Genomic DNA, 16120 nt, shown 5'->3' on the forward strand with positions numbered 1-16120 from the left:
ACCTCGCTGCCTGTGCAGTATAGGCCAATGGAGCAGAAACTTCTCGGGACGCCTAGCCATCTCCTCTCCAGCCCTTCAACAGTGGAGACGGGTACCTTGTAAACGAGCAATGTCATCCGGGTTTCAGCTTGCATGAGCATCTCTTTCACACTCTGCTTGTCATCGAGTTTGGCCATGTACCACTTCCCCAAACTCTTCACAGGACCCTTGGACAGTTAGGATGATGCCCTCTCCGATTTTAAAATAGAACCAATCCTGGACAAGGCCCCTCTTCAGTACCAGGCTTCTGGATTCTGCAGGTTTGAACTCTATCCTTGCCCAATCGGTGGCTCGACCAAGTCCTCCAAAATCCATCTCCCTTCAGGTTATGATTTAGCTGTGGTGGTGAAATCGTTCATAAATGCCCTGACACCGGATTAAATGTCTGTTGGATGCCGCTTGCCAGAACTGCACCTCGACGCAACTTCTCTGCTGACCTAACCGGAAGGTTCATGACTGCGGAAAACAGCATCACTAAGATTGTGCAGCCAGTGACAAGCCAAGGATTTTTGGGGAGCACTCATTGAGACTGTGGCATTCGACCTTGCCACGGGGCTCTCCCACACACAGCCAGAGACAGACATGTTGCTTTTAAACATCTTTATTAAATCACCAAACATAAACTTAAATCAAACATAAAGCAGACTGGCTTTGCAGCTCAGTCCGGGCGTCTCTCCAGTGTCTGAGTCTCTGAGTTCCCCCTGAGGCAGCTCCGATGCTGCCTCTTAAGCACGAGGACCAATCAGCTAACAGCTCTCACCTGCACTGATTGATCCTCTGTGGTGCAGGTGAGGGTGCTCTCCCAGCCCCCTCACCTCCACAGAGACAATTTTAAAAAACAATATAATAATATAGTTACATTATATTCCATGTCATTTAACTGACGCTTTGTATCCAAAGCGACTTCCAATTAGTGCATTCAACATCTATGAGGGGCCCATTCAGGGCTTAGCATCTTGCTTCTCTACCCCCTCAGCCAAAGCCGGGCGTAGAGAGCATACCTCCGCCAAGGCCCAACAGTCCCCTTATAACAAAAATGTAAATTCACTAGATGCTATTCTTATTTGGATCTACACCAAATAGCACACATTCATAAATATAAGTCCCCTAAACAGGCCTGATTATTTTCATCATGATCCACAAATTCAACTCTGAGAAATCAATGAAAAAGTGGATAAACTTTCTATCTTGCAATGTTAGAGTGAAGAAAATAACTCTGGAGCTGAACCAAAATTTAACAAGTTCTTTCCTGACACATACCACATTCTTTCAAGTTTTGAGGTAATCTGTCTTCCAGCTTTTGTGTATTTCTGCTAACACTAAAAAATCGGTATAAACCCTACGCAACCATCAAACTGAGAGGGTTCAATGAAATCACTATCTTGTCATGGATTGTGTCTGAGGAGTTTGACATTATGAAATATTGCACTGTAACACCATAAAGAATGACAATGTCACATCAGCAGTGACATTATATAAAGTTGCACTGTGAAACCACAAATTGTGACAAATGGAGGACTCAGGAGGACTCAGGAGGACACAGCTGTGTCACGACAGGTATATTTGCTCAAGACCCTGCAGGGAAGTGAAGTGTCTTTTGGTTGATGCCCGTGAGAAGGGGAGTAGCTGGATTAATGCAGACCGAGCAATTAGCCCTAATGACAGGCTCATTTTCAACATGAACTGCTCCAGTTACTCTTTAATTTAATTTGTCACTCGTCTGTACATGAAGCCTGTATCAGCTCAGCTCCTCAAACAAACACGAGCACTGTGAAAAACTAATTGATGCAGAGCTACTTCAGAATTATTCCTTGTCATTCCATAAGTTATATTTGAGTTTTATATAAGTTATAAGTTTGAATGATTTCTTGAACTGCTGTCATTGTTTCATACATTACATGTCCACTATTTTAAAGGTCTGTGGCCATCGACACAACCTTCAGACCCAAGTTCACAACTTTTCATAATAAAAGCTCTGTAATTCAGCTCGATAGAAAGCATTACAGCAACAAAACAAACATTTTGCTTTTACTTTGACGACTAGATGAAGAGGAAGTGATTCTTTGAATGTTGTTGGCATGACAGAGATCAGCACCCAGGACTCCGGTGAATGTGTCAGTCCAATATGGTGAAATAAAAATAATGACATAGAAGAAGTGAGATGTTCAACTCTGTCCACTGCCCGGCCCCTTATAACTGCTACACAGCGCCGGTTGCCTATTTATAACATTGTTTAACTATTTAACAAATTGCGTGTTAAAATAGCACCAAACTTGGCACTGCAATTTCTCAGGTAATTTACAATAAACATGCCTAGTGTGAAGTTGATTAGATGACCTATTTGTGAGATATGTGTTCCACATAAAGACAGACGTTTGTGGAATTAGTAGGTAGATATATTCTGTTCTCTACCCATCTGTCCAACTTCTTGTCAAATCTGCTCCACAACCTGCTCCTCCAATATGCTACTGATGCCAGTTAACAATGTTTCTCTCCTGAATATAAACATAGACTGTGCCCTTTTCTGGCGAACCCCAACACTGCTCTGAATGAACCACAGCTCGAGATCTGCCACAGAGACACTGGCAACCTTTAGCTGCTGAGTCCGGCTAAGCATGTACTACCGATATTGATATTGATATACAAGAGTCTGGACAAATTACATATTTTCAAACCAATAATTTGACATCTGTGTGGCCTGTTTCGGCCGTCTTGTTGTCCAATGCACGTGTCTGACAGAGGAGAGGATAGAGCAGCTTGACTTCTATCGTCTGGGTTCAGCTCTGAACATGAAACTCTCCAGAACTGGATCTGTGAGGGGCTGCTTTCTGTGATGTCAGCAGTAAACAGAATAGAAAATATCTGTGGGACAGACAGAGATAGAGAACACAAGGCGAAAGCAAGAGACAGACAGAAAAAAGGGGAACGTGGACTTCAGAGAAAGGTTGGACAGTGAGACAGAGGTGTCAGCGATTGGACGGAGGAAGGTGAGAGTGTCCCTGGTTCTGTCTGATGTCCACACCCAGTCCCTGCTGCTTCCTCCTCCTCTCACCAGCTAAACACATCACATTCACACTTTGATGAAATAAACACACACACAGGAGGGGATGAGTAAGCCGCTGCAACTGCAGCTCTCTTGGTGAAAAACTGATTTTGAGAGGCGTGTGTGCGCTTGTGGGTCTGAAAGTGTGTTTTCTGTTCAGCGAAGGTGAAATCATGCTGAGCAGCAGAAGCACAGCACAGCCTAGTGGCAGAAAGAAAAAGAGCCTGAGGGAGGAGGAGGGATCAATTCAGGTCAGGTTTTTTGTCTTCCTTTCTTCCCCAAAATGACAGTCAGTGGGTGTTTTTATGATTTAAGACTGAACTTTTTATGACCCTTTTTTCAACAGAAAATGCAGAATGCAGTCAAAACTATAACTATTACTATATGACAGGACTCATTAAAGCTGTAAAAATAACCTTCTGGGACATTTATTTCCTTTGCCCACTTATCCTGGTAATTAATAGTGATCTTAATCACCATCTCTGGGCAAAGATTTCATTCAGTTTATTATATTGTCTAATGCAGAGGATGATATAATGAACACTGACAGGTAGAAACACAAATAAATACTGGATGAACAACACAATATTTGTTCACTAAACCTCTTACATTTTTGTGCTTTGTTATAAGGTTTGAGCATGAGGGGGTGCATGTTCATGAGATGTGATTATCAACATAATCAATAACCCATGTAAGGATACAGTCTCTTCTCCATTTTGTTTTATTCAAAGTCAGTTACTTAAAGGTTTAAGAAAAACCTTCTCATCCACCCTCCACTTACACCTCTTTTCACATTAATTCCTATTAAAAGAGAATTCCACCAATTATGCAAAGCACTTCTTTAAACCTGTCAAACGTTTTGTTTTGTTTTAAAGAATGAAAAACTGATGCAAATATCTTTTCTACTCTTCTATCTTGTCAAAACCTGGTGTTCACATTACCCACAATGCAAGGTTCAGGTGTAATAGTAGCAGTGGCTTTAAAAACGTATCAACTCCAGCCCCAAGTGACATCACTTGAAGACATTTATTAGACACAACTGGCTTTATACAGATTTTGTCACACATGCAGTTCTACTCCCCTAAGACCTGTTGCGATTTTATAAAATTGATCAAATTGTATCAGTTACCTTTTATGATGTGTATGGATATGTATTTGTAGTTATGAGAATCGACCAGTTCCACCTGAGGACTGGTTCCAAGATGTCTAAACCATTGAAATCCAATACCTCCAAGTTTATCGATTCCTTCTGTCAATGTCGCACATTGCAAAATGACATCAAACTGATGCCTCTACGCTTCTGGAAACTGGCGACTGGAAAGAGGAAGATAGTCCCAAGAAAGATAATGATAATGTCTATAGAATGGAAGAGAAACTAGCAGAATGCTGAAACATCTTTCTGCTCAACATGGACTTGAATTTTAGGAATGCTGTGGATCTGACATCGTATGCCCAAGTGCATACCATGGACAATGCACACCAACCAATACTCAAGGCAATGTATACTTGGTGATTTGGGGTTTTTCATTTGTGAGAAAAGTATACAAGAGAAAAATAATTACACCAACTTCTCAAGCGAATTCAAGCATTTGAAACCTTTAATTAACACAAGACTTCATCTTGAATGTGACAGCTACAGCTACAGTGTGGGAGCTAAAAACATCTTCACTTTCATATTGGAAGAGCCGTGGTAGCATTATGTTATTCACTGAAATTCTTTGCATTGACATCTACATTGGTTCTGGGAAAAAAGTAATCCTAAAAAGTTGGTGCATGGAGACCTAATTTGGCTGCATTCATTATTCCCTCTATTTCTCGCAGGCCCCAAAGCAAACACAGCATGATAATCAACATCTCTGTCTCACAGCAGGACGCTGTCACACATCTTCTGAATTTGCCTTTCCTCCAGGACTTGTTTTCAGTCACTCTGCTACAGAATTCACTATTGACTGAGTGTGTGTGTGTGTGTGTGTGTGTGTGTGTGTGTGTGTGTGTGTGTGTGTGTGTGTGTGTGTGTGTGTGTGTGTGTGTGCGTGCGTGCTTGCGTGCGTGCGTGCGTGCGTGCGTGCATGAGTGAGTGCGTGTGTGCGTGTGTGTTTGCGTGCGTGCATGCTAGCGTGTCTGTGTGTGTACCTGTCTGATGGGCTCGGGGACCCGGTAGCGGCAGCAGGAGTGTGTGAGGCGTACAGCTGTGTCCAGGCTGATCTTGTGGCCCACGGACACGTAAACTGGCTTGGAGCTCTTATCAGAGCTACGCAGCGCCTGCACAGAGAGTTACTGTTCAACATTCACCTCTCTTCATGACTGTGGTCGTCATACACACTTTGTTGAGTTTGACTTTTAGCAGGGTGTGTGTTCTTTGAAGGCAGCAGCAGAAAAACAACACCTTGGCGAAAACTATTTGTTTCTATCACTGTGCATGTGTCCTTCGCCGCACCTTTCCGAGCACTTTGCCTGAGGCAGCAGTGAGTGGGAAGCTGTCTCCTCCTTTCTGCAGAGCAGCGATCTGCGGAGGCAAAGGAACAAAAATCAAAGTCAGAGAAGGATGTACAGCATGCCAGAGCAAACTGCAGCAAACTGAGACAAACTATTAACCCTCTGGAGAGGATTCACAAGCTTTATCTGTAACCTCAGTGTCTTGGCTTTCATGTCCAATTGAAGCCGTTTCAAGATTCTATCAAACTAAATATAAAAAAAAAAAAAAATACTTCTGTCATTGAAAAGTCCAGAGTCTAATTCACTGCCTGAACACTCACTGAGCAAAAAAATATTTCGAGAATAAAGTTGCACAAAAGCATCTTTAAGTGTGACTCATGCCTTCAACATGGTGAACATGTAGCATCAGTGAAGTTTATCAGATTGTACAACAACTCTTCAAATAAAACAGCAGCTGTGTGTCTTACATCAAAGTAAAGCTTGAGGACAGGATGATTAAAATGGATTTTTCTACGTGCATATGCATGCTCTAGTTTTTGAAGAGTGTTACAAAGGTGTAAGTGATACCCACCAGTTTTGATTGATTTCACTGACTAATTAAAAACAAAAGGGAAAAATTATCAGCACATTTTCCTGTGGCTGATGAAAAAGTTTTTCTTTGGGGGGGAGGGGCAAGAATCAATTAAAGCAAATTATCAAGTTTTCATAATTTTTTGACATTATTTTTGTTAAATTACTGTTCTGTTTGGCGTCTCAACACAAAGTCAGAGTGTAAATAAGTCAGGGTAGAAATAAAGATTAACCAAAAACTGATCAACAATATGGAACACAACATGATGATAAACAGTGCCACACTAAAGAAAACAAGATGACTGCAATGATTTAAAACCATGAAGAAACCAGCTGAAGAAGAGCAAAGTTACTCAAATATACTCAATAATAATTTTACTTTTACTCCTAAACTTAAGTTAATAATGACGGTATTCAACATATATTCATTCCACAAGCCTCTTGTATGAGATCATGTAATAAAGGGTTCTTATTTCTAACCTAACAAATACCTGAAACGTCACATTAATCAGACAGAACTGAAGAAACCTCCTGGATGAGAGGTGAAATATCTTGATGAAAAACAACCAAGTCTATATGTACATGTACAACTTCTGAAGATGCCATTGGTCATGTACACACACTTAGTCATTAATGACTGAAGAGGAACAGTGTGAGGGTAATAGCTGCTTCTCTTCCATGACTGTCGTGGATGGATGGAGGTCCCCCATGTTTACATCAATACAGACAGAGGTGGGAGTCAGACCTAAACTTGTGTAAAGTTTGTCAGCCACTGTGTGAATCCTACAGACACACAGAAGTCAATTACAATTTTCTTCACCAATTCCATTTCTCTCCACAGAGATTACATCATTGCGAACCCAGAAATACAGTATATGTGATTTTACTATATGTATAAGTTGTATGACTGCCTTCCTACAGGATCTGCAATTTTATCCGAATGGGGGAAATAATTTTTTTTAAATGTTTATAGCTTCATTCAGATTCCAATGTCCTGTTTTTGGAAATTAACAGTTTCATATGACTTGAAAAGATCACATACATTGTTTCTATAATTTGGTATTCCAGACTTGTGTATTTCCAGATTTCCATCACTATATAAATACATATATATATATATATATATCTTATATCTTTAAACTCTATAGACACAATATCTATGGCAGACTCTGACTCATTGTAATTAATCTCTATAATAAGCCATTAGCCATCCATAAATATCTGGTGATTATCCACACTGACTCCTACGTTTTTGGCTCTCTTCTAACATCAGTGGGTTCATATATTAATCTGGTATTAAAACCATACAAAGAAAAATAACCTACACAATATATCAGTATAATAAAACTCGATGCACAGATATCTAATAGGTTAGTGGAGATTTGTGGAGGAAGACATCAGGGTAACTGCATTTTAAAAACAACGTCCTCATTTTGCTTCATAGAAACTAAAGTTTTGCTCTCACAGTTGAGGAGACGGAGCAAAGTCAGACACAGTGATGTTGTCTGTTGTTGACAGGTGTGTGGTGGGTTATGGGCCAGGGCCATGAAGGGAGCTTAGCCACCATGATGGATGGGGTGTCCACTCTACTATGAATGATTACAGCAAGCAGCCAGCAGGGAGACAGGAGGGGCCACACAGGGCCTCCAATCCCAGCTGGGATGTGGCCAGCGGCGTGTGTGCGTGTGCGTGTGTGTGTGTGTGCAAGAGATTTGGCCCTTACGAAGCAAGTGCAGCAGAAAGACAGCGTGAGTCATCAATAACACACTAGTTTGAGTTACAGCCAGGCTATCAATGTGAAAAAAAAACAGAGACAAAGAGGGGGGGAGAAGTAAAGGAGATGAGAAGGGAGGAAAGGGGACAAAAGGGGACGGAGTAAGAGAGAAGGCGAGCAAAGCTGGAGGTAGAGAGAGAGGTGAGATCAGAAGAAAGCTGAGCAACGGGGAACTTCCGACAAGGATATCATTTTCCAAAAGTGAATCAAGGACAAAACAGGAGAAAGGAAACATTTTCTCGCCTCTCTCATATCTCTTGTTTCTGATAAGAACACACCGCACTCCCCAGGTTCTGTTCGAGCACAGACACATTGTTACATCCTGTGGAAACTCAGCTGCAAGCAACAGAGCAGCTAGAGAGCAGGGAGCGATGGAGGGTTTTGTTCAACAACACGTCAACAGGATGCGTGTATAGAATGTCTTTTAATGGACTACTGAGGGGACTACACTGCAAAGACTCTCAACTAAACAAATCATTGGGACAATCATTTCTGTAACAGACTGGAATAACAAAGTTCTCATACTACTGCTTGATTTTTTTTCTTGATTTAAAGGTTTACTATGACTTTATTATTATAAGTAATAAAGAGCAGACCAAGTTGGGAAAACAAGTCACAATTATTAGCAAATTTTAACAGTTTCATTATTTACCATTTAGCGAAGAGTTTCAGCAAAATGAAGGGACAGCTACATTTAAATAAAATGCAATATTAATACCAATACAACTAATTCAGCTCATTTAAAAGAAACTAGTCACAGTCACTATTAATAAAATGCTCCCAATTTGTAATATCACAAGATGTATTAATTTGGTCTGCAGGGGAGGTAGAGAAGCTTGTATATTCCAAAGTCAGGACAGTTTTGTGCTACAACAAAGTTGTTTCGGACCAAACTTTAAACACAAAGAAACCTACCGCCTTGAGCTGGTGTGCACAGGAATTTTCCGAGTTGGGAACTACTTTTTGGGGGAGTATTACGACCCCATGTGAATGCACAAATATATCCTTACTCCAGGTTTACTAACTGCAAAAACATGACAGATACTTGATCTCTGAATTTTATTATTTTCACTCTTTGAACAAGTAACACACAACTATGAAAGGTGATATGAATCTTCTCTTCCTCAGCAAGATAAAGAGGACATTTCTCATAATGCTGAGTGATTCCTTTAAGCTCTTAAAGGTTTAGTGTGTAAACTAGCAGTTATGATTATTATGTATCTGTTACAATCTAACTACATCCTGTAACAAATTGTGTATTTGAAATATATATAACCACATAAAACTTTTGCTAAAGTATTTTATTTTCATATTTAGTATCTTTGCACCTGCGTCTAACACACACACACACACAGACAAGACCTGCAGATTTAAGTTGTGTAACAGAGACAGAGTTCTGTCTGGAACCTTCAGAGACACTTCTCAAACTGCATATTGCTTGTTGAAAGCTCTCAGAGTGCTGGAAATGTTTTTGGACACGCTCTATAACATTTAATTGAGTATGGCAGCATATTGCTTGTCAATGGTACATGGCGGTGATAGTATAGAGCCAGTAATGGCTAATCGTATTTCTTAATGGCTAATTTTCTGAAGTTTGGTCGGGAGCCTGATATGGCTCATGTTTCACAGATTACTTCAAAGCTAATTTCCCACCAAGCGATGAAACGGCAAAGCTGGTGTTGACTCAAGGCCTCACAATAATGTACGTGCCTGTAGACAAATTAGACCGAGCCCCAGAGAGTGACAATTACATCAGTATGGACGGGAGGGGAGATCTAAAATTTCCTGCACAGCCACTGAACCAAAGCTAATCGCTTGAGCCAAAAGACGCGGCGGCATGGGCGTGATGATACCTGATACGTAAAATGAACATGTCCGAGCCACAGATTGTATCAGAAGATGTGGGTGACTGCGTACTCAGGAGGTGGCTGTGCTTCCCACAGCAGATACAAACCAACGTTTTCTGGACTCTTAACGCCACTAACACTAATTGAGGGAGATCGATATGCTCCTACAGAGAATTGGATTAGCATGTCGCACTACAACGTGAGGACGGCTGAGGTTATAAACAGAGTATTGCCAGATAACTGAGTTAACATTATAGCAGACGAGTGCTACAGCCGTGCACTCAGGTTCCATTTTGATAAGCACTTGTCGGCAGCATTACAGGAAATGCCCGTCGCTGATCTGACACAGATCAACATCATCTACGGAGAATTTGCATCTTGACATTTTCCCCAAAGAGAAAGCTCATTTATTATCACTGTCACATCAGAGCTCTGCGTGCTCTTGTCATGTCTGTTTTGGTTTGAAACAGGTTGTGCTCCCTGAAACACTGAGGATCCCGTTTCAACCACCACCCATGGGGATGACATGTAATAAAAACACCTCAGACGGTCCTATTTCACGATGTAAACAAAATGTGTATTATTAATGCGTTAAGAGCTTTTAAACATCACATTGATACCTCTTTCAAATATTTGCATTATAAATAAGAGCAGAGAAGGATCAGACGGGGCATATGCATATTATGATTTCAAACGTATGCACATTAATCATGAACATGACTGTATAGGCTAAACATTTTGATATAGGAAGCTTGTGAGAGAGGAACACACAGTTTGCAAGTGACAAAAGTTTAAAACTTAACAATTAAAGCTTCTATTGAGAGCTGATAGTAAAATTATGTTAAATGGTTTGTAAGTGATGACCTCAGCAACTTCAGCTTGTTTTGGTTCTGTCCTCAACAGGTAACTGAGGAACAAAGTGAACATTTGCATATTAATGACATCCACATGCTGCTGTCCCGCAGGTATACTTTGACCAACAGCCATTTGTTCCAGCTTGATTTGTATTCAAGAAGTCACCTTAGCATTAGCTACACAAGGAGGCCTTGGCTTGTATTAAAAGTCACACTGTAGACACCAACGCACACGTGCACAAGCATACAAATAGACTTGCAAGTGTGAGTTCACATGCACGCACAGACGCACATTGAAAAGCAATTGAGGATTCTGTCCTTCGTCCCTCTGACATTTGTTTTTTTTAGAATGCAGTGAGCTGTAAACACAACAAAAAATAGTGACTTTCACTTTGAAAAACTCAAATAAAACATCTATGGACTCGATTTGGCAACTCCTCTACAAGGGAGGCATATGTACACATTCAAAGGAAATTGTAACTAGAATTGCCACCTGTCTTTTAATATATGTAGTTAAGAGTTCTCCTTGACTTCTGGAATTTAATATATAAGATATTAAGTACATTTTTGGTGGAAATGAATTTGTTTTCTTCACGTAGATCTTTATCACATGGTGCAACGACAGTCACCTGAAGGTCAATATCAGCTAAACCATTGAGCTTGTGGACTAGGAGAGTAACAGGTGGCCCCCTGTCCTAGTTGTCCAGGCGTGGGCGAGGAAATGAAGATGGTGTGGACCTATAAGTCACTAAATAACCAGCACTTCCTCTGTCATACACTCAAACACTGCCGGCACAGCGGTCAGGAGTAACTTGGGGTTCTGTATCTTGCCAGTATCATGGCACGCAGAATGGAGGAGTCAGGGATCAAACCGGCCTGGTTCTGATTAGTGAACGACCCGCTGTAACTCCTGAGCAACAGCCAACCCAAATGTGTAGTTTTAAAATTATGAGGCTGCGCTTGCTCTTACATCACCTATACATTATATATAAAACCTTTAAAGGGGCAAAATCTCACCTGCGACTGGTGCTCCTCATTCTTGTTCACACCCTGCACCTGCAGCAGGTTCTTGGCCACGCCCACACACGGCAGCCCTGACAGCACTCCCAGATGACACGCCAGGCCGAACTCTGCAGGGTGCAAACAGTGACAAGACCTGAGTTATGGTTGCCCATTTTATTTTGAAACTCACATTTACTAATCACCATATAGTTGGTAAGATGGTGCATCCCTAGGGGCAGCCTGTTACAGCAGCTCTAGCTCAGTTAGAGATTTTTTTCCCCATTTTAACAGAATACAGAGGACAGACGTGGGACGCGGCCTCCAGATCAACGCGGGGAAAACCAGTGGCAGGTTTCTGCAGGCGCTGTGAGCATTTCAACTGCTGACAGGAAGAGACTGGATAGACTGATAAGGAGGGCCAGCTCAGTCCTGGGATAACCCCTTGACCCAGTGGAGGTGGTGGGACAGAGGAGGATGATGGCGGACATGTTGTAATGGAAATGTTGTCTTTTGTGTATGTGATATTGCATGAGCAGACGATTATTGCTCAGAGATTTTAACTTTATGGCCTCTTTGAAGCCTCAACATTATGGTATCTCTTTGTATATGGTTGGAATCTCACATCTGGGGTCGTCCACAGAGACGTGAAGGCAGAATGTCTTACTGATACGACACCAGGAGGGTAATAAATACCTTTACATACCTAATGGGAGGGGGCTGTTGGTTATAAGAACACAGACCTCACCTCTGTGATTGTACTGTGAGTCCATCTGCAGATGCTGAATTAAACTTACAGAAAGACAAATGTTTGACTTTGTGCTTGATTCACAGAAATTGCAGCAGTAAGACTGCACAACCAGCTCTGCTCCCAGTCAACCACACATACCTACGGACTTTTTAACTGTGTAATATTCATTTCTGTCTGTGAAATTCAATGGCTTGTGTGCAATCCATTTCACTGAACATATGTTCACACTGTCTGTGGAGATTCTTAGTCATGCAGGTCATGTTATATATCCAAGTGCTAAAAAACAGGTCCAGAGTTTCTGGAAGACGTTTCACCTCTCATCCCAGAGGCTTCTTCAGTTCTAAGTGACCGCTGGGACTCCCAGTTAGAAACGTCTTCAAGAAACTCAACCAAGTCCAGTTGATATGTTCACACTATACATATATTGTTTACACTGTAAATATTAGTTTTGACTCCTTTGTATATGTTTTATATCTCCTTACATTGTAAGTATTGCATGTTATTTACTACTCTACCTCTTGCTGCTGTAACATTGCAAAATTCCCCACTGTGGGATTAATAAAGGATTATTTGATCTTCTTTAGTCCACTACGTTTTGAGTTTGCCATTTTGTAGTGGTATCCGCATGTTAAGTGACGTTTTTTACACCATATAAAGTGGATTCAATGTATCCCACAATGCATGCTGAAAAGTAGTGTACAACCGATGGTCAAGGTCACGACCCAAGCAATATATGCCATCACGCATTATGCTTGCAAGAAGAGAAATGGCAAGAGGAGAGAGGGCAGCATGTCTCAGCCTTCTCTCTCTGGTGATTCTACGCTGTATTCTTATCAAAAATATCTGAATGTTCCTGAGGATAAAGACAAAGATAAAGGTTTATATTTGCCCCAAATGTTTCCGATGGTGTAGTTTGTTGGTGGTAAAATATACAATAATAGCCGAGCAGCACATCACAAACTGCAGCAAACAAGGTTATTTCCACATTTAGACCTGGTCACTCATCATTTCACTCTACTGAATCTGAGAGGTGGGGAAATTAATCGTTTCTTCCAATGCATCGTGGTGCTAAAGTGGACGACTCTGCATCGATGCAGAGGCAGAACATAATCGATTCAGGTTTTCAACTAATACAATTTTTTTAGCGATGTCCCTCCCCTGCAGATTTAGAACCATCGCTGCTTCAGGATCAGGACAGATGCACATTAAGGATCCGGTCGTCTTTTACCCTGTCAGAGTCTCCTGTCTGAATGTCCTCCCCCCACTCTCCCACCGACCTGCGCTCACTTTACACTTTAACTATAAACACCAACACTAATCAGGAGCTGGACCTGAACAGTACTGACGTTTACTTTGCGTTTGTTGATTCGCTTTAGAGTTTATGAGGAATGTATTTAAACACGCGTACAAGTTCACCAGCTACACACAACACAAGTCAGGCACAGTCTGGACATCAGGGTTAAAGTGACTGGAACGACCACCATCGATTAATAACTGAATACATGTGGTTATCAGTTTTTGCGAGTGACAGAGATGGGCAGACACACACACAGGCTGCAGAAGGGAGAGTAGCACTTCCAGCAGATTACCACACAACGCAGAGTTTTTTAACTTCAATGTTATATAACAAGTGACGAAAGGTGCCTAGATTATACCACTACTGAATATACATTTTATTAGTTGGTGCATAACTGCCTCTTAACATCTGACCCTCTTATTGAACATGTATTTAACACTGAAACATATTGTACAGTAATATCAGATCATGACCCCTTGTCAATTACTTTTCACCGAATAATTCCTTACAGACACTACTCTAAAGAATGAAGACTGAATAATTCAGTTTAAATCAATACTTTTATCTCCTGAGTTGAAAAGAAACAAATGAATTGAATCATCAATGTAGACTCTGCTTACTCTACTCTACTGAGGGCAAGGTTGGTCCCAAAGTTACTAACCATATATCCAACGTTTGCACAGTTAAAAACTATAGCTTGGATAATTTCTTGGAACTCCCATTGTACCTGATGACCCACATGAGACATGACAGCTTCAATATCAAATCTTATAAATGGAAATGCTGTCTCCACTGCTGGTTAAGTTGTGCCGCCACAATAATGTGTCTTCAAAAACCAGCACATTTTCAAACTTAACTTACTTTTTTTCATTGTTTGAAATTGCCCATACATATCACATTAAAAATGTTTAACTCGCCTAAAGTTTTGAAATTAATTTATCCGTAAAACTTTGCAGACATGATCAGACAATTATATACTCAAATACACACAAGACACATCCCATGATTTGAAAACACTGGACTCCAGGGGGTTAGGTCATTCCTCTCTGTCTGGAGAAAGTTATTCCGTCTCTAATGAATGTGGAACAGGTGGGATTCAAAGCTTTGTGTCATTCACCTCATAATATGAAGAGGCTGTTTCAGGTCATGTCAGCTCTTCGTGGCTTTATCCTCAACCCGTGATGAAATAAGCACTGGATGCAGAGAAAGCCTTTGACAGGATAGGATGACCACAGGCTCCACAGTCAGAAGCAATTACATTATTTCTGACCCTTGCCTTCTCTATAGGGGGGCACAGCAGGAGGCCCAATATCCTTCATATTTATTTTAGCCTGTGTCATTCATGTATATCCAGAAATATTCACCACCTCAGTGGGTGGACATCGGTTCAAAATGAATTTAGAAGTCGATGTTATTGGCACTATCCGATCCTCTGACCTCTATGTGAAGGTGCTGGATATAATCAAACTATTTGGTTCATTTTGAGAATATAACATAAACTGGAATATAAGTGAAGCTGTGAAAGATTCTACTTGTTCAGTTTAATTAGGCTCAGTCCCTTACCTCTGGAAAGATGAAGGAATGAAATATACTTGGACCAATAATAAATAATAATTGTCAAATCCAAATCGTTCAAGGTCACTATGAACCATTGAAAAGATGATTTTAAAAGATGATGTAAAACGATGGACAACTGCACCTTTATCTTAGAGAGCAAGGGCAGATATATTAAAAAAGGAAAATATTGTTTAAATGAGAAAAATACAACAATTTCTATGGGAAAAAAATTAATGAGATCAAAATGTCCCTGCTGAGGAGTAATGGTGGTTCGAGTGAATACGAGCTGCATCTCTGTTTCCCTTTATAAAGCCCCAAATAGCCCATTGTATGGGGTCATGGAGGTACAACTTCAAAAGCAAAGAATTTACAGAGCATAATAAATCTCATTCTGAAGCATAATTGATGAATCAGTATTGTTCCAAACCTAATGCAATGTTAAATTTGATATAATTTCAGCTAGTGAGGTAAAAATTATACATAGGATGTTAGGTAACAAAAGTAAATGGTCTGTATTTATATAGCGCTTTTCTAGTAACCTTAACAGGTTATTGCCATTCACACACACAATCAGTGCATCTGTGGGCAGCACTTTTTCTATGAGGGCCAAATTGGGGTTCAGTATCTTGCCCAAGGACACTTTGGCATGAGGATGGGGAAGATGGGAGTCGAACCGCCGATCTTCTGGTTAGAGTTTGACCGGGTAGAGCGGTCTACCCCCTCAGCCGCTGTCAACCATATGATCGACTGTGATATTAAAGTTTTAAATGTGTTCTTCACTCATGCATAAAAAAATCACGTTATCCTGATCCAACCATTTAGGTCCTTGTAGTGTCATGCTGTATCTTGTGAGTATTTCAACAAGCTGGGGTGACCTGCATTTCAATGTGGGAATTAATGTAATTACATCACTGTACAGTCACAGGCAAAAAGTCTCCTTGTTGGAAAACTGT

At 40.8% G+C, this 16120-nt stretch overlaps 1 protein-coding gene across 1 annotated transcript in view; it reads right to left on the reverse strand.

Annotated features, from left to right (window-relative positions):
• LOC118101415 (endonuclease V) overlaps positions 1–16120 on the reverse strand; it is a 72829-nt gene that overhangs the window by 42319 nt on the left and 14390 nt on the right. Inside the window, exons 5-7 of the mRNA XM_035147166.2 lie at positions 11581–11693; positions 5520–5588; positions 5216–5344 (exon numbers count right to left, since the gene is read on the reverse strand). Coding sequence (XP_035003057.2) covers positions 5216–5344; positions 5520–5588; positions 11581–11693 — 311 coding nt within the window. The remainder of the gene's footprint in view (positions 1–5215; positions 5345–5519; positions 5589–11580; positions 11694–16120) is intronic.

Source organism: Hippoglossus stenolepis, chromosome 2, assembly GCF_022539355.2.
Source record: "Hippoglossus stenolepis isolate QCI-W04-F060 chromosome 2, HSTE1.2, whole genome shotgun sequence".
In the NCBI taxonomy this organism is placed as follows: Eukaryota; Metazoa; Chordata; class Actinopteri; order Pleuronectiformes; family Pleuronectidae; genus Hippoglossus; species Hippoglossus stenolepis.